Below are 18,823 nucleotides of genomic sequence, written 5' to 3' on the forward strand. Positions count from 1 at the left end.
GCTCCTGGCAACCTAAGGAGAAATGGCAATTTTCTAGTCAACCCAGCTGGAGCACCTCGAACGTTTTTCGGTTGGGAATTGACACAATGTGGGATTACACAACCCTGCGTTGGGACACCGGACCCAACCACCCGGGAGCCTCCTTCCACTCCCCTGCACTCCAAAAGTGATCCCTGATGGAAATATCAACAGCTTACTTACTTCTGCAAATACCTACAACGAGTAAAACTGCAGCTCAGCACATTATCCCTCAGCACAGGAGAGGGAAAAAATTAGATTATGGCCCCACAAACTCCCTCTGCCCAGCACAGATTAAAAAGAATAAATAAATAAACAAACAGTGCTTGGCATGAAGGCATATGAAGTAATGCAAAGCCCAACAACTAAGGTGAGATACCAATTCAATTTTAAACTAAAATACACCTCACTTTTGATAAATATTGTCATTCATAAGAATAAAAACAGTGTGGTAGGAGTGAGGAGGCAGAGTGAGCCCCAGGAGATCTGAGATGCTGCAGAGGAACAGAAAAGCCTCCATCAAGAACAGGAGGGAAAATAAATAAATTTATCATCTAGCCATGAACAATAAATATCTTTAAGAGCACGTAAGAAAAAACCGGGTATAAATCTCCGGCTTTCCAGTTCTGGGCGCATTTAAAGGGACACAGGGACATCCCAGGGACCCTGAGGGATCGCTGGATCCCTGCAAAGGAGCACTCAAGATCTGGTTAAAGGGACACAGGCACATTCAGGGAACCCTGGCAGGGATCCCTGGATCCCTAAGGGACACAAGGACATCCAGGGGACCCAGCGCGGGATCGATTCCTGTATCCCGAAGGTACACCGGTACAACCCGGGAACCCTGCGAGGGATCCCGGGAGATGCCCCAGCCCGGGCGGGGACACGGCGGGTGCCGGTGCCCCGGCAACTCTCCGCAGCGCCGGTGTCGAATTACGCAAGGCACCCCTCCATCTATCGCGACACAGGCCCGGGCCACGAGGGGACGGTGACGTCGGGGCAACCGGGGGATCTCGGGGGCCCCTTTCGGAGCCTGCGGCCGCCGGGTCCACCCGTCTGCCATGCCCCTTGAAGGCACCGCCGCGGCCGCGCTTACCGTCCGTGCCCTGGGCCCGAGGTCGGTGGCGGTGTCGGTGGACGGGTGCCTCGGCCCGTGCCGCTCCCGGGTCCCCTCACGGCCCCTCACGGTCCCCGCCCGCCTCCACGTCGCCGCCGCTGCACCGTTGCGCATGCGCGAGGCCTGCACGGGTCTACTGGCGGGGCACCACGGGAGTTGTAGTTCGTGACGGGCGAGGCGGCCATGACACCTCCGGTGCCCTGGGCTTGATCCCCAGCGTGGGCAGCAGGGCAGAGGGGATTCTGCCCCTGTGCCCTGGGCTCAGGTGAGAGTCCACTTGCAGAGCTGCCCCAGCCCTGGCTCCAGCAGCACAAGGACGTGGAGCATTCTGATTCTGTACTCTGCTTGCCACATTTTCAGTGGGACATGAGGTAAGCCCAGCAAATGGGACCAACAGTGAATGTCTGAGGATGGGAGGATTTATCAGGCCCCGTCCTGCCCTTGTGCTGCTTTAAATCATTGTTTCTCCAAGGATAACCTCCAAAGTGGGGTGTGTGCAGGTTCCACGGTACCCGTGGGCTCACTGAGAGGGCAACCCTTCCCAGTGTATTCCTGAGTTTATTCCCACATTCCACTAGGTGTGTGACAGCAAATCCCCGGCCGGGCTCTCACCCATCCCTGTCCCTGCGCTGTGCGTGCCAAGAGCAGCTCTGCAAACAGCAGCAGTGGGGTGTAACCCTGGGCAAACACTGCCACGTTACAGCAGCAGTGCTGCTCCGGGGCTCGGCCCATGCCCACACAGCGCTGGCCGGGAATGGCTGCGCCCACACAGCGCTGGCCGGGAATGGCTGTGCCCACACAGCCCTGGCTGGGAATGGCTGTGCCCACACAGCGCTGGCTGGGAATGGCTGTGCCCACACAGCGCTGGCCGGGAATGGCTGCGCCCACACAGCGCTGGCCGGGAATGGCTGTGCCCACACAGCCCTGGCTGGGAATGGCTGTGCCCACACAGCGCTGGCCAGGAATGGCTGCACCCACAGGAGCGCTCCGGGGCTCGGCCCGTGCCCACACAGCCCTGGCCGGGAATGGCTGCGCCCACAGGAGCGCTCTGAGGTTCGGCCTGCACCCACACAGCCCTGGCCGGGAATGGCTGTGCCCACACAGCCCTGGCTGGGAATGGCTGTGCCCACACAGCCCTGGCCGGGAATGGCTGTGCCCACAGGAGCCCTCCGGGGCTCAGCCCGTGCCCACACAGCGCTGGCCGGGAATGGCTGTGCCCACAGGAGCGCTCCGAGGTTCGGCCTGTGCCCACACAGCGCTGGCCGGGAATGGCTGCACCCACAGGAGCGCTGCGTGCTCAGCACCACGGCTGGGAAACACCCTCTGCCAAAATGCAGACGTTCTGTAGAGCAATCCCCGTGCCGGAAACAAGCATTGCTGAAGAAAAGTGAGGCAAGGAGACTGGCTCCTTTTGGACGCCTTTATGAAGTGATCAGCTCTGGGTGGGGGCCCGAGGAGCCGCGCACACCGCCACTGCTCCCTTGGGTGATGCAGAGGAGGAGATGGACAGTTTTGCTTCACAGCAGAACTGGAACTTCCATCCTCATGGGTGTGCCTAGGAAGACATTTTCTGGCTCATCGTCTAGGGTCCTCATTCTGACCCAGTTCTAGTAGGTCACGGTGACATCTGAAACCTTGCTGGTTGGGCAGGAGGACTTTTTGCTAGCAGGACACTTTATTTAGTTCCTTAAATCTTCAGTTAGTTCGTCATTTTTAGGGTCTTTTGTTGGATTTTCTGAGTATCTCTTAATTTGTGTATTTCCCAGGGATGTTTCCAGGCACCATTTTGGGGAACAGCGGAGGCAGTACCTGACAAGTGTATCAGTAAGGTGAGGGGATTAACAGTGGGGGTAACTTAAAGGTCTAACATTTAACAACAATTTAATTAACACAATTAACTTGTTGTAATTAATATTAACAGCTCTAATTGCATTAACTTATAAACTTGTATTAACTTATAAACTTGTATTAACTCATGAACTTGTTCATAACATTGCTATGCCTATAAACACTTCTATTCACAGCATGTCAATTTATGTTTTGCTATCATCCCAAGCCCAGGTTGGACAGGGCTTGGAGCAGCCTGGGATAGTGGAATGTGTCCCTGCCCATGGTAGAGGGTGTGACAGGATGGGATTTAAGCCCCATCCAACCCAAACCATCCAGTGATTCTGAAACAATGAAATAAAGATACAGCACTATTATCTAAAACCATTTCCAATGCAAAAGAATCACCATGGCAAACATGGCCTTCTAGAGCTTTTCAATTAAATTACTGCAGCCAGGTTCACTGAAAACAGGAATAATGGCAGTCTGTTACAACCAAAATATGATTTGGTTCAGCAAGCACTGCTCTAACAATCAGAAAACTGCACAAAGATAATCCCTTCTTTCATGTCTTAGGCAGTTTAATGAAACAGTTATTTCTCACAGAAAGAGATTTTAGTTAACCTGAGTGTAAATTAATTTTTTCTTCATTTCCTTCACCTGCAACCTCTGCAGCCACTGTTCTTTCAGCAATAATGTTCTCCATCGTACAGAAATCATGAAGGAATGACCCTCGGGACTGAACCTCAGCAGCTCCCAGACTTCAGCTGGGGCATGGTTGCTGCATCTGGGCAATAACAGCATAATGTGTTACTGTCATTAGATCAAAATTTGACTTTATTTTCAGTTTAGACATTCTTAGCAGCTGATCATGTGCAGTTTAACATGACAGAATTTCCTTTCCTGTCAGGATCAGACCATCAAAATAATCAGCAACATAAAATTAATTAATTTTATTTAAGAATTTTTTGCATACACTTGCATTTTTTGAAATGTGTTTTTCAACTAACTTCTTGGCATCCAGCAATTTGTGCAAACCAACACACAGAAGGTACCACATCCCATTAAGACCTTCTCATTAAGAAAAAAAAATACTTGAAATTAATTTATTTGAATGATTTTTTTTCAAATATTGATTTATTGATCTTTCCTCAATAGTATCTAAATAAAGCCAGACAGGTTTAATGATTAAGAACTTAGGACTAGATTTGCAGTACTTTGGTCCCCTAAAGATGCCAACTCTGAAATTTTCTAAAAGTCTTCAGTGCAAATGAAGCTGCTATGTGGTCTAGGAAATTCTGGTACATGTCCACGTGCCACCATCAGGTGCCCAAACCTTTTGTAAATCTTGTTTTTAGCAAGTGACAAGCACATGGGAATTTTCTCAGTTAAATTCAACTCACTTGATCAATATTATTCCGTCACATGAGGATTTCCTTAATTTCTGCCTGCTTGTTTTTCTTAAAGAAGGATTTGTGCACTCCTTTGCGTCCCAGCAGATGGTCTCACGCACTCTGGCCCAGACTTGGGCCTTTGCTTTCACCCGAGTTTTATTTAACTGTTCACAACACAACAGGATTATTGACCTATTCTTGAAAAAGAATAGAGGCAGAAGAGTTATAGCACAAATCTCCTGACAGGACTTCCAGTGAAGTGCCTCATACAGAAAGTTTTGTGATGTAGATTGCTCCCTTTAGGGTTTAACTGCAGCTAATAAAAGCAGTGGAACACGATTCCAGAGACCATAAACGTGTAATCTTACTTGCATTATCTGCCTGTTTTCGTTTTTGCAGATTTTTCAGAAGGCCTAGTGTTTAAATATGGTGCTGGCACACAGCTGGAAGCCTGGTGCAGCCTGTAGCATAATTTACTATACACTTTATTTTCTGTGTTATTGTTCAATACATTTTCTTCTAATAATATTCTAAATAACTAAAAAAAAATAATTATGCAGACTTCATAAATTGACTGAATACATTACCAAATTAAAGGAGCCCCAGTAAAGCTCTTACTCTACTTTTTATTGTGTTCCCATCTGTTTAGAGGTGGATATACTCTAAAACTATGGCCTGTTTATGAAATGCCCAGCATATTAAAACAGCATGGAAGGGACAATCTCTTCAGCAATGCTCAGGATGACAGAACACATATTCTTGTTTAGCTGAAGAGCTGCAGATTGGACTGGCCCTGCTGAGGCACCTCCAGGGCTGGGACAGCTCTGGGCCCTCAGGTGGTGGGGATGAGGCACAGGTTGGACTCAGTGGTCTTTTCCAACCTAAATATCCTGGGATTCACTGATCTAGGAGGAAGCTGCAATACACTGATCCGATGGGGGGTTACGTTCCAAAGATGAGGTAAGAGCTGATTAAACAGCAATCCCAAACTCAGGTCCCAACAGAGGTAGCTCCTGAAGGAAGAGCAAAGAGCATTAATCAAGGTCGGACACGGAGCTGTCTGTGCCTGAGCTCATTGCAAAGCCATGGCTGTGGCTGCAGGGGCACACCTGTGAATGCTGCAGATCAATTCACACCAGGACTGACCAAACCAGGCACTGGCAGGAAATGAGGCACCTCACCAGAGACACCAGGCAAAATGAGAGTAATTAACTAACTGGTGAGTGAAGTCACAGTCACAGGAACAACACAGGACCACAGTGACAGTTCAGGGACCGCCGTATAAAATGGTGCATTTTTAGGCCTTCCTGAGGGAGGATTTTAGGGAAATTAAATCATAAAGAACAATCCAAAACTGGAATGGTTTTGTTTTGAAATTTTTAAAGAGCTCTCTGGTTTGGCAGACAGGAAAAAGCAGGAATTACCACTTTTATTCCTTACTAAGGACACGGACACCTAAAACCCTTCACATTTGGGATGCAAGTCAGCAGCAGAATCCATCTTCCCAGGAAGAGGCAAAGTTTGCCCAGTTCACTTTATCATGAACTCAGTTATTTTAGGACCTCCTTCTGCCTGGGGCCTGTCTCCAGGTTTTCAAAGGTTTTGTTACCACTTGAAGTGTTTACAGCTCTGAACACTAGGAATTCTGTGATTCTGTGTAATAATTGCATGAAGCGACTTATTTTTAAGTAAAACCCCAGTTTATTATAATGAAAATTCCACAAGCAAGAGGTTTTAGTTGGATGTTGGGTTTTTTTTTTAAAAGCCAGAACTTTGCCATTATAAATCACTAGAACAGAACATAAAGCAACATTCTCTTGCATCATGCCTCAGGGAAAAAAAAAGGCATAATAGTTCAAGGAAAATAATTCAGGGAAGTATCACATCAAGACTTTCTGCTTTTAGTAAGCTAAATAAATTTTGTATGTAGCACAACTCCTCTAGCTCATCCATAGACTTGACATGAAAAAAATCTAAATTCTTCATAGATAAATTACGAGCTTTTTTTTTTGTCACAATGCAGTAAACAGTTCTTCATCAAGAACAGATAAAGCCTTTAAGGTGAAAGCCTCAAGTACTGCACTAGCACTCAGTGACATCAAGATGCTAAGATACATTTACCTTCCATAGACAATTTATTCTTATGTTATTTAACCTAAACTGTAATCACACCAAACAGAGGCAGATGAAAAGTAGTTTCAGCGAGAAAAATACAAGAACATCAGCTTTCAAATATTTTAAATAAACAAATGCGCCATCTGCCATTTTAGTGGCAAAAAAGACTCTCTCCTGCAAGCAATTGAGTTTTTTATTCAGCTAAAATGTGCAAAGAAAAAAGTCTCAAATTGAGAGGAATATCAGCAGTTCATACTGGACATGAGGCAATAAAATCCTTAGGAATGAACTCTTTCAAGCCGTTTTCTTGTCATATACTGCAGTGGATCTCTCTGCAACACTTCCATTTGCAATGCCATTGCTTTCCAACTGCAAATAAAAAAGTGTCATTAATGAGATGTCAAATTACAACTTCACATCTAAAACAGGAACAGCTGGTGACAAAAATGGCTCTTAGAAGCAAGGCCAGTAAAGATCTATGAAGAAATCTGGAGCAAGACCCAAAAGTGGTGGTGTCTGTGTAGATTTACAAATAATTATTGCTTCAGGGATAAGGGAGGAATGAAGGGGGAAGGGAGGAATGAGGGCAGCAACAACATTTACAAGTCTTTGCATCGTGATAGAAGATAAATAATAAAAGCATGATTTATATGCACTAAGCATCCTCCCCCATTAGCAGAGCGGGCTGAAGAGAGGGGCTGTTTTTACTTTCTGCTTCATGCATCTTGTTGTGATTTGCCAAATATTTGACTTTTTTCTTCTCTGAAAGAACATCCAGTTTAAAAAAAAAAAAAAAAAAATTAATTAAGCTGTTTCAGGATACAGGCACAATTCCTCTTCCTCCAAGACTAGAAGAAGCAACTATTATACTAACTATGCCTTGAAGCACCAATTCCTAGCTGGCACAGTAGTGGTACTTGCTGTTTCTAAGAAAGCAGCCACTAAAATATCTGTAAACACACCCAGCTGTTCACCCTCCTGAGCCACCACTGGGTGGCTCATCCCGGAGCTTAGCTGGGTGAATTAATCTTACTTTAAGGCTTCCAGATCCATCCTCCTGGCCTCCTTTGGCAGGTCCCCGAGGGTCCCCAGTGCTGCCTCCTGGCCCCTGCTTGGTGCCTGGTGGCTCCTGCACAGCCCTCTTGGGCCAGAAGCGCTTGATGAAGGGGGCGATCATGGGGTAGATGTAGGGCTCCACAAACTTCTTGTAGACCCAGAGCAGAACAGGGATCACGATGCAGGGAATGCACACCATGGCTCCCTCCTGTGCTGGGACACAGATGGTGGGGGGGGGGAAAAACAGCTTAAGGTCGCAGCATTTGTACGCCACCAGCTGAAAAAACAGTATTTACATAGTAAATAAAAAACATATTTCACATTCAAACGTAGATTATTCTTTATAAAGTAGCTGCTAAGATTTCAAAAATGCTGTGTGCTCCCATGTTATAAAGCCTCCAACAAAGGGAACATTCTTGCATTTTAACCAAAAAAACCCAAAAAAACCAAAAACAATTTGCTATTAATTCATCAGTCCTACAAATGCAACTAAGGAAAACAAATTCAGGAAATAAGAGTTTTTGCTTAAGCCACACAAAAACAGTTTAAGCAGCAAGCTGCCAGTATTAGCCCAGTTCCCACTATGAGACTGAAGGGTTTGTTTTGCTCAATCCATTTTTATTTAAGGAGAAACTAAACAGCAGACAGCCAATCCATCCAATGGGCTGCTACCACTGAAGGGCAGGATAGTGGGAAAGGAGAAAAAAATTCCAATCAGGATTTAAGATAATTAGCATATGGGTTACTTTCTTCCTGCTGCCCTCACTTGATCCCACACCAACCCAATACAATTAACTGTTAGAAAATGAACCATGTCCTCTCTCTGAAACCCCACAAGTCCTGAAAATTTGCATCCTGGAGTCTTTGCTAAAAAAAAAAAAAAAAAAAGCAAAGCAAGGAGGCAGAGAGGTCCAGCTGGGAGAGGAAGCAGTTAATTAGGGCTAGACCTGTCCCTGTCAGTGCTGACAGCAATATATTAGACACACTCTGCTGCCACACAACTTTGCCCTTCACAGTCCCCCTCTCTAGGCTGCTGACATCTCAATTCTCACACCAAGAAGCAAAACAAAAGATTTCCAAGATGGAGAATGAAGAGGCAGATGTGCACACTTGCTAGGGACCAGTTTTGCTTTTTATTTTATGTTATCCTGAAAACTCCTAGCCCTGTGGAAAAGCAGAATATCAATTTCCAGCTGACTGTTCCTAGGTTCTGTTCTGGCTGCTTCAAATACAGTTTAAATCCACTCTCTGGAATCTGAGAGGAATGTGACATTAAGACAACACAAACGAGGTAACCCTTTAAACTTATTAAAGAAATATATTTTAGATACTGTCTCCACCAGAATTTCCTAAATATTAAGTTTCCAGCAAAATGTGCATTCATCCAGCAGCTGAAGAACATGGCTGGAGGGAACACCTCAGGTTGCAGAATCATTACAGAATTATGGAATTATTTGGGTCAGAAGAGAATCTCAAAATAATTTCCTTCTATTCCCTGCCATGGGCAGGGACACCTTCCACTGTCCCAGGCTGCTCCAAGCCCCGTCCAGCCTGGCCTTGGGCACTGCCAGGGATGCAGGGGCAGCCACAGCTGCTCTGGGCACCCTGTGCCAGGGCCTGCCCACCCTGCCAGCCAGCAATTCCTGCCCAAGATGCCAAAATCTGTGCCTGCCCTGTGGCAGTGGCAGCCATTGCCTGTGTGCTGTCCCTGGGAATCAGCACGTGTCGTGCTGCCTCTGCAGCCGCTTCGTGTCAGTATTCCTGCCCAAAAAATCATCGGTACCTGTGCCTGATGCACCAGCGATCCCTGGGGTCAGCCAAACACCGTCCTGACCGATTCCTGCTGTGACTCGGTGATGCTCCGCCAGCTGGCTAGCAAGGAAAACAAACAGGAGAGGAGAGGATGAGGAGGTGCCCGGGCAGTGCCTTCGGGCGGCAGGCGCTGCCGCTGCGCTCGGGGAGCCCCGGCGCGGGGCCGGCACGGGCACGGCTCGGCACGGCACGGCACGGCTTTGTTCCCAGCGCCCGCAAAATGCCACAAGGGCAAACCCGCCGCGTTTTCCCCGTTTTCCATAAAGGATGAGCTAGCCTAGGAGGCTGCCTAATGTCAGGCGCTGCCGTTCTGCTCTCCGGGGGCGGTTGGGGCCGGTGCAGCCCGTGAGGCCCCGGCTACCGGCGTGGCCAGGCAGGCGAGGGCCGTGCGGAGCGGGGAGGGGGGGCAGGGCGAGGCGGGATGTGGGGAAGGGATCGTTCCCGGCTCCCGGCGCTCCGCACCCACCTGCGCCCGCACCGGAACGGCCCCGCGCTTCCGGGGCGGCGCTTCCGGCCAATGGCAGGCGGCAGCGTACGTCACGTGACACGGCAGGCCCCGCCCCACCTGCGCGGACAGGAACGGGGACAGCGGCCCGATTCCCGATTATCCCGGATTTGGGATGGGGGGGCGGGGGGGTACTGTGGGACGGCTCGGCAGCCGGCGAGGACTCGCGGCCCAGCTTGGAGTCCAATATTGGGCAGGAATTGCTGGCTGGCAGGCTGGGCAGGCCCTGGCCCAGGGTGCCCAGAGCAGCTGTGGCTGCCCCTGGATCCCTGGCAGTGCCCAAGGCCAGGCTGGATGGGGCTTGGAGCAGCCTGGGACAGTGGAAGGTGTCCCTGCCATGGCAGGGGGTGGAACAGGATAATCTTTAAGGTCCCCTCCCACCCAAACCACTCCATGATTCTGTCACATTCACTGCCCCTGTCCCACAGCAATGCCGAGCACCAGGACAGAACTTGTAGCAAAGCAACACAATCAGTCCAAACTTTAAAATTTTATTTATATACATCTGTCCATGCAGATTTATTCCCGAGCCATTAGCTTTTGCTTCTTCAGCTTCTTCTGGGAGATCTGGGAAGCAAACACAAAAAAAAAGAAAACAGTGAAATGAGACTTCCCAAAACATCCCAAAGTTATCTTTTACATGTGCTGCAAACTGTTAGGAATTCCCTCACAAATGATACACTCATCTCACCTGCACAGGAACAGGAATCCCTACAAGCACTACACTGCTTGCAGGCTCTAAATTCAACTTGTTTTATTGTACAAACCCATGGTTCATGCGCACAGTCTGGGAATGCTGGAGCTGCTTTGAGGGAGCAAAGAACCAACGCTCTTGTGCAATTAAAAAATGGTTCTCAGGGCTTTTAAGTGCATAATACTTGTGTTGAAAATTTAAAAATGGGGTTGCTCAGAAAGAACTAATTTTTTTTTTCATGGGCATTCCAAAGGTGTCCTAAGAGAGTCATCACAGCAACCCCTCTCTCTGCCAGACCCTTGGACAGTGTTACAGGAACAGAGCACATGACATCTGGTACCTTTTTCTTCTGGGCAACTTCCTCCTCTGGCTTGGGCACGATCTGCTCCTTCTCCGTGAGGATCATCTCGATGTGGCACGGGGAGCTCATGTAGGGGTTGATCCTGCCGTGGGCCCGGTACGTGCGCCGGCGCATCTTGGGAGCCTTGTTCACCTGGATGTGCTCGATCACCAGGGAGTCCACATCGAGACCCTGGCAAGGAAGAAAATCTGTCAGCCACCTTCATCTTTAAATAATTCATTTCCACAGCAAGAACGTGAGTAATCGCCCCAGATACTGCTGCTGGTGAATGAAACAACCAGGCTTGGAGGTGCCATGGTGCTCAGGGTTTTTCCAAGGATTCACCATTGACACAGCCAGCCTTGGTGGTGCCATGGAGCTCAGGTTTTTTCCAAGGATTCACCACTGACACAGCCAGCCTTGGTGGTGCCATGGAGCTCAGGGTTTTCTAGGGATCTGCCAGTAAAACAGCTGAGCTTGGCACTGTCTTGGAGATGAGGACTTACCAAAGCAAGCGTCATTTAAAATGACCAAGATGAGCCTCCACACACCACAAATAATTTAAAATTGTGCTGATGGCTCATTGTCTATGGTTATTTCATGGTTACTAAAAGGTGCCACCTATCACTCCAACACTGCCAACAAAGCTACCAAATTCAGCACTGTAACAAAGTCTGACCAAGAGTCTGCAGATTTCAATTTCACAGATTTTGAGATATCTGAACAGCCCTTTTGTGTGAAATTATAGCCAGTCCAGGAGTGCTGACAGAGAGCATGACACCACTGCTTTGTGCTCAGTAATACCCACCTTGAGCTCAGCGTTGCTCTCTGCATTCTTCAGCATGTGCAGCAAGAACTCTGCGCTCTTCTTGGGCCAGCGGCCCTGCGTCCAGCCCCACTGCTTGGCCTGGAATGAGGGGAAACAATGGGAGTCCTGCTTTTGGCCTGCTCCATTCCAGTTACCTTCTACACACCTTTAACTTGCCTTTGTCACAGAATAGTTTGGTTTGGAAGGGCCCTGTATCTTATGGATTAGAATGGATTACAGTATATTCTATTCTGCTGTACACTAAACCCCAGGAAATTTAATCCCTTGACTTGATGCTGCTGACTAGAAGCAGGCAGTCCACACAGAAGCATCTCCTGGGACTGGAGTGCGATGAGCTCTGGGGTCCCTTCCAACCCAAACCACTTTGATTCTGTGTTTTAATGCAAGTTTACCCCCAGCAACGATACCCACGCCATCTGTACATCAGCTTTTTGCCTTCAGCACCCACAGCCAAAGGCTGCTCCCCGTGTTTCCCAGGAGCTCACCTGGGCGCACCTGCCGACGCCGCCGTTGTAGCGCCGGAAGGGGACACACTGCTTCTTCAGGGTGACATCCTTCAGGTACTTGGTGGCCTTGCGGATGTGCATGCCCTTGATGGCCTGCGCCGTCTCTCGGGTGTTCTGTACACAGGGCACACAAAAGACCCTCTGAACAAACCCTTCCAAGAGACAGCACGAGCTCAACCACTCCTCTGTGCTCCCGGATACAATTATTTTGGCAACAAAGGAAGCACTTACTAAAGAATACCCCAAGACTAAGAATGAAAAATAATTAACTTTTTTTCTTTATTACAACTTTTCCAACCCTTGGTATGACTGCCACTACTAAATCTCTGTCTCCAGCACATTTTTTTTTTTTTAATTTAGTGGCTAAACCCAATAAGGAAATTTGTAACTCTTAATAAAATTGCAATTTAAGGAGTTATACTTTTCAGAGCTTCCCTTTGGCCACTAATCTAAAAAGGCAAGATCTGTATGGACAAATTCTTACTAAAATCTCAAATACAGCACCTCACAGGAACTGATTTAGAAACACTCTAACAATTGTTAACAATGTTGTTTCCTCTAAAAGAATTGTAAGAGAAGGAAAGTCTCAAAAAAAAAAAGCTAAAGATAAAAGATCAGTGTTCTAGACAGTATTTACTAATTGTGTAAGCCAGCTCTAACTATAATCCTACCTGTTCATAATCAAAAAAAAAGAAAACCAGAGTGAAAGCTTTGTATTACACTAAGCAGAAAATAATCTGCTAAGCTCTGGTTTCATGATTAAATAACTCTTCTGAATTTTCTCTGCACCTAAGCCTTTCCAGAGAAACTGAGGTTCTTGTGCCGAACACCACACAACCAAGAACTTTCACCAAACACTAGCCCAGTGTCTGATAAATTTACTCCAACTGTTTTGCTGCTGTATTTTCTTATCTGAATCAGACAAAGACAGTTTTTAATTTTTTTGTGGATGGAGACCATTACAAGGAGTTGACAACAATCCTTTAGTGATTAAAGAGTAAAAGACATTTCCTTAAAAGAGGGATATTGGGTAGCAATTCCTGGCTGTGAGGGCGAGGAGGCCCTGGCACAGGATGCCCAGACAAGCTGCGGCTGCCCCTCGATCCCTGGAAGTTTCCAGGGCCACGTTGGACAGAAGCTTAGTCCCTAACCACGGCAGAGGATGGAAAGAGATTATCCTTACAATCCCTTTCAACTCCAGCCAGTCTGGGCTTCTTTTAAAAAAATAACAAGAAAAACTGACAAAAACGACGTCAAACAGAAAATTAATTTGCAAGTCCTCCTAATCACGCGCTCCTTACCTTGAAATGCACACGCAGGTTGGATCCCCGTGACTTGCATGCTGCAAGAGAGGAAAAAAACAAACCAAGTTTTAGAATCAAAACCTCAATGGCTTCCAGGAAATCCCACACGAACTCTCCTAAAACAGCAACTCACATTTCGTGGGGTTCTCCGGATCCAGGGAGTAGCGCACCATCTTGAGAGCTCAGCTGAAAAACACCAATTAAAACATATTAAAATTCTAACAATGGCACGCAGGACCTGGAATACTCCCCTTACCGCCGCAGCTGCTCAGGAATTACGCGTTCTTTTCACAGTTACATCCAAAGGTGTCCTAAGAAAGTCATCATCGCAGCCATGGATTATTCTCAGGCCTGCTCCTTCCCCGCATCCGCGCCCCCCCCTCCGGTGCGCCATCCCGGGGAATACCGCGGGCGCGGGGCATGTCGAAGCGATCCCGGCGTCCGGGACGCCGGTGCCGGCGGGGTTGGGGTGGGATGGGGGCGGATGGCGACGGATGGCGCGGGAGCGGCCCGACCATGTCTCCTCACCTCGGGGCGGCGGCCGCAGAGGAAGAGGAAAGGCGGGGCGCGCCGCCAGCGCACGCACGTCTCGCGAGAGTTCCGACGGGGGCGGCCCCGCGGCCGCTCCGCCCCCAAGATGGCGGGCGGTCTGGCTGTGAGGGTGGTGTGCGCACGGAGCGGCTCCCTCGCTGAGCCTGTGAATAAAACCTGCTGTGGGGAAAGACATCGCGGTATTTACGCTGCCGTTGGGAAACACACCGCGGTATGCACCCTCAGCTCAAGGTGCAGGTGCTTATAGTGAGGAAATCAGCGTGCATCTGGCATAGCACCAGCGCCCGCCCGAGGGAGGGGATTGCCCCGCGCCGATCCGCGCTGATCACCTTGAACGCTGTGAGCAGTCTTGGTCACTGCAATATAAGAAAGATATTAAACTTAGTGCCAAAAGGATGGCTGCGGAAGTGGTGAAGGGCCTTGAGGGGAAGCCGTATGAGCGGCCGCTGAGAGCACCTGGTCTGTTCAGCTGGAGGGAGGCGAGATTTATCGCAGCTAAAACTTCCTCGTGAGGGAAGAGGAAGGTCAGGCATTGACTTCTTCTCTCTGGTGACCACTGGCAGCACCCAGGGCACGGCTGGAGCTGTGCCAGGGAGGTTTAGGTTGGAGATCAGGGAAAGGCTCTCCCCCAGAGGGTGCTGGCACTGCCCAGGCTCCCCAGGGAATGGGCACAGCCCCGAGGCTGCCAGAGCTCCAGGAGCCTTTGGACACCCTGCCAGGGATGCCCAGGGTGGGATTGTTGAGGAACTGGACTCGATGGTCCTTTGTGGGTACTTTCCAGCTCAGGATGTTCTGTGGTTCATTCAGTCAGGATCATTCAGGTTGGAAAAGACTTCTGAGATAAGCAAGTCCCCGCTGTGCCCGATCCCCACCACGTCACCAGCTCAAGCTCTCAATGCCACATCCAGGCTTGGACACCTTCAGGGATGGGCACTCCAACACCTCCCTGGGCAGCCCCTTCTAAGTCCTTTCCATGAAGAAATTCCTGCTGATGTTCAACCTGAACCTCCCCTGGCATAACCTGAGGCCGTTGCCTCTTGTCCTGTCCTTGTTCTCAGGAAGCAGAACCCGTCCACCACCTGAGAGCACAGAATTGTTAGGTGTGGAAAAGGCCTTTAAAATAACCGGGTCTAACCCTCATCCACCGTGCACCACCACCGTGTTCACCATTAGATGGCAGCTCAGGATGGGAATAAAGCAGCACACTGCTCACAGAGGTGTCCCGGAGACCAGAACGAAGAGATTCATTCAGATTCATATTTATAAACCTCAACTGGTATTTACTGCACCATTATAAAATAATCACAGACTGACTCATGCAAATAAAAGATTTTTCCTTCCTATTTGAGGCAGCATTTGTGACTAGAACTGCTTGGGAAGCAGCTCAGTAAAAGCAAAATGTTTCCTGAAAGTGGTGCAGTGAAAGTCTCATTGAGAAAAAAATGACAGAATGGGGGAAAAAGAAGAAGAGACATATTCCTTAGATGGCAGTAATCTGGTGTGCAGGCACCTCCCCAGCATGAGAGTCTGGGTTTAACTGAGCTTAGAAATAAGCAGAGGAAGAACTTGCTGCCCATCTAAATGCTATGAACAGGAGGCTGGTTTTGGATCTCTTGTTGAGGGCTAAAAAGCCCAAAGCTCTGCAGCTAGGATTTTGCCCAGGTGGGAAGATGGAAATGTTTGAGTTATCACAAATATTGACCTGGCTAAAAACCATAAGAGCTCTAGTTGTTACTGCCAATCTCCATTTACCTGCCTTAAAATGTGCCTTTTTCTTTGGTTTTGGAGAAGCTCTCTGCAAAGTGTCCAAGCAGCTTTCAAGCACTCATCTCAAAGTCTGAAACACGCTGGGGTGTGGGCAGATATTATTTCTTCTCTTTATTTTTATTTTATTATTTTATTCATTCTTTAGAGTGGTTTGGAAGGAACCTTAAAGATCTTCTCATCCCACCCCTGCCATGGGCAGGAGCACCCTCCACCATCCCAGGATGCTCCAAGCCCCATCCAGCCTGGCCTTGGACACTGCCAGGGATCCAGAGGCAGCCACAGCTCCTGTGGGGAACAGTATAGAGCACTAAGTTTTCAAGTACAATAAATTAAAACTGGCTAAAGCTGAGACCCTCAAACACTCCCACAGCCTTACCCACCATACTGTGGGAATTCCCTCTCCAAACACACCTGAATGCAACTCTCTTCTTCATCCTTTCTGCCCATCCCTCTGCACCTTCCTCTGTTTTCTGCTGGGGCAGGAACCGGGTCTTTACATGGGAAGCACCTTTACTCACAGCTGCTTCTTGGCAAGGAGCCGTTCAAGGAAAGCTGGAGGAGAGGTGTGAAACACAAGTACTTGACACACGGTGGGGATTATCACCTGTGTTCAGCAATCAAGCCCAAAATAAATACAAATTCTGTTTGCCCACAGGTGGAACTGTTTTTGCTCAGCTTCTAAGGGTTTGCAGTGGTGGAAGGTTAGCACAGAATCACGGAATATCCTGAGCTGGAAAAGGCTAGCCAGGGTCATGGAGTCCCACTGCTGGCCCTACACAGACACCCCAAAAATCCCAGCCTGTGTGCAAAGAACAGGTCAGGCCCTCTGTGCATCCCTGAGAGCATTGTCCAAATGCTCCCGTGACCCCGTCCCTGAGATGCATGTCTTCAGCTTTGTTGGGAGCTTGGCAAGAGCTCTCATGGGCAACCTAGCACATTCCTGGTGCTGGGATCAGGGCTGAGGCAGCTCAGTTTGTGCCCTAGTTGGGATTTCACCACATTTTCCCCCCACTGCACCACCTGTCTGGGATATTTGGGTTATATGTGCTGACTCCAAGAGAACTTTCAGATCCTAAGCAGAAAATTCAGGCTGGTAAGTCCAAAACTGTATTCTTGAACACTCGTGCATCAGAAGCAGCTGCCTGCTAATTGTACTGGAACCACAAATCCACAGGACTTTTCCTCAGCCTCTGCTGCTGCCTCAGCCTCTCTTGCTCCCTTATCCATACTGCCCAGCTCCAGTGCCTGTGCTGTGCATGCCCAGGGAGACATTTCTCTCCCAGCAGGTATGGACAACAAACACCCAGCTGTGCCTGGACCTCAGCAGAGCCTCTGCTTTGTGCTCTGGGAGCTCCTGCTGGGAACATCCTCCTGTGAAGGGTGGATCACAATGGCAGCAGAGGCTTCTGCCATCTCTTCTGCTCTGGAGCGAGGCTGGGAGAGCTGGAGGTGTTCACCTGCACGAGGGAAGGCTCCAAGCAAAGTTGTCTGAAGGGGCTCCAGGACAGCTGGAGGGGGACAAGGGCTTCAGGGACAGGACACAGGGAATGGCTTCCCACACCCAAAGAGCAGGGATACGTGGGAAGGAATTCTTGGCTGTGAGGGTTGGGAGGCCCTGGCACAGGTTTCCCAGAGAAGCTGTGGCTGCCCTAACCCTGGGAGTGTCCAAGGCCAGATTGGATGGGGCTTGGAGCAGCCTGGGACAGTGGAAGGTATCCCTGTCCATGACAGGGGTGAAGCTGGATGAGCTTTATAGTCCCTTCCAACCCAATCCATTCACTGATCCCATGATTCTCTCCTCTGGCTGTGCTCCTGAGGCTGGAGTGGGGCTGTATCCCTTATCCTGCCTTGGAAAGGCCCAGCAGGCAGTGGGGAGTGTTCAGGTACTGGAGTGTTGCCTCATGTAAGTCCTTTTGTGTCTTTAGCTGTGAGTAAGCAAGCGGCCTTATCAGTGCTACTGGGAGCCAAAAGTGACAATTAGCCAATGTCCCTGACAGTCAGCATCCCTCCTGACCAGAGGCACAGATGAGCTCCAAGACTGGCTGGAGTTATGTTTTCACTGTCTGGGATTATGTCTTTGTGGCAGATCTAAACCACACAGAGTTAATTTCCAGCCAGGGCACCTTCCAGCTCACCTTCCAGCCTGACACTCAGCTCAAGCACACACCTGGCTTGGGGTGGTCACTTCTAACAGAGGGGCTAGTAGCCACAGGAGGGGCTGTGCTAAACCCCTGTAGCACACAGAAACACTGGGGCTGACTGACCAAGCTTATCTCTGGCTCGCTAAAACACACTCTGTATCTGCTCTTCTACAGGAGAGGGCCTGACCTGTTCTTTGCACAGGAATGGAAGCTAATTCCTCAAATCTTTTTGTAGATATTTTGGCATTTCTTTTAGAGACCCAGTTTTTGGAGTCCAAGGGTTACATGGGGATATTAAACTGTCATTCATGAAATTACACACAAATGGTTCCTTGTCCTAATGTTTAAGCAGAAAATCTTGAAGACAAAGACATTTTAAATTGAAACCAGCTTGAATACTGCACACACTGAGGATTTTCAACCATCAGCCAGCTGCACTTCCTTCTGTGAAATCCTCTCTGCTGACCAGCCTACAGTCTCCTGCCCTCCTGGTCCCAGATGCATGGCTTCTCCAGAAGCACAGCTCACCCCCACTGTTTGCCTTTTCCTCCCACAGTCAGCAGAACAGCGGCACTTGGACACATGGTAGGCAAGTTCTCCAGCTAAAGAGTTCTCCACGAATATCTTAAAATCTAATGACCCAGTCAATGAGTCTCAGCAGCAAGATCATAGAATCACAGAATCATGGAATGGTTTGGGTTGCAAGGGACTTGACATATCACCCATTCCCATCCTTTGCCATGGGCAGGGACACCTTCCACTATCCCAGGTTGCTCCAAGCCCCATCCAGCCTGGCCTTGGGCACTGCCAGGGATCCAGGGGCAGCCACAGCTGCTCTGGGCACCC

At 48.9% G+C, this 18,823-nt stretch overlaps 3 protein-coding genes and 2 non-coding genes across 15 annotated transcripts in view; all 5 read right to left on the reverse strand.

Moving 5' to 3' along the window:
- The window catches only part of DYM (dymeclin), a 206,112-nt gene extending 204,873 nt beyond the window's left edge, over window positions 1-1,239 (reverse strand). For all 4 annotated transcript variants that reach the window (XM_041461668.1, XM_041461667.1, XM_041461666.1 and 1 more), the window contains exon 1: window positions 1,115-1,239. The gene's annotated coding sequence lies outside the window, so the exon portion shown is untranslated. The remainder of the gene's footprint in view (window positions 1-1,114) is intronic.
- Window positions 1,240-6,037: 4,798 nt separating this feature from the next.
- On the reverse strand, window positions 6,038-9,901 carry CUNH18orf32 (chromosome unknown C18orf32 homolog). Of its 8 annotated transcripts, none has more exons than XM_041461677.1 (4): window positions 9,806-9,901; window positions 9,311-9,399; window positions 7,505-7,735; window positions 6,038-6,840 (listed from the first exon to the last, which is right to left on the reverse strand). In XM_041461677.1, exons 3-4 carry the CDS (start codon window positions 7,724-7,726, stop codon window positions 6,766-6,768), a joined length of 297 nt encoding a protein of 98 aa, XP_041317611.1. In that variant the 5' UTR covers window positions 7,727-7,735; window positions 9,311-9,399; window positions 9,806-9,901; the 3' UTR covers window positions 6,038-6,765. The 8 variants fall into 8 exon arrangements, with proteins under 8 accessions (XP_041317611.1, XP_041317612.1, XP_041317615.1 ...); XM_041461678.1 differs by having other exon boundaries at window positions 7,505-7,804; XM_041461681.1 differs by having other exon boundaries at window positions 7,505-7,740; window positions 9,806-9,898.
- A 413-nt stretch (window positions 9,902-10,314) lies between these two features.
- Window positions 10,315-14,138, reverse strand: LOC121350384 (60S ribosomal protein L17). The gene is made up of 7 exons (XM_041461671.1): window positions 14,046-14,138; window positions 13,651-13,703; window positions 13,515-13,555; window positions 12,193-12,327; window positions 11,687-11,785; window positions 10,879-11,070; window positions 10,315-10,411 (listed from the first exon to the last, which is right to left on the reverse strand). The coding sequence occupies exons 2-7, from the start codon at window positions 13,688-13,690 to the stop codon at window positions 10,364-10,366; spliced, it is 555 nt and encodes a 184-aa protein (XP_041317605.1). The 5' UTR covers window positions 13,691-13,703; window positions 14,046-14,138; the 3' UTR covers window positions 10,315-10,363.
- Window positions 10,747-10,817, reverse strand: LOC121350394. Its single transcript, XR_005954663.1, has one exon. It is a non-coding gene; the product is annotated as a small nucleolar RNA SNORD58 (small nucleolar RNA).
- Window positions 13,781-13,849, reverse strand: LOC121350395. Its single transcript, XR_005954664.1, has one exon. It is a non-coding gene; the product is annotated as a small nucleolar RNA SNORD58 (small nucleolar RNA).
- Window positions 14,139-18,823: the final 4,685 nt, after the last annotated feature.

Source organism: Pyrgilauda ruficollis, unplaced genomic scaffold, assembly GCF_017590135.1.
Source record: "Pyrgilauda ruficollis isolate IOZ18807 unplaced genomic scaffold, ASM1759013v1 scaffold150, whole genome shotgun sequence".
In the NCBI taxonomy this organism is placed as follows: Eukaryota; Metazoa; Chordata; class Aves; order Passeriformes; family Passeridae; genus Pyrgilauda; species Pyrgilauda ruficollis.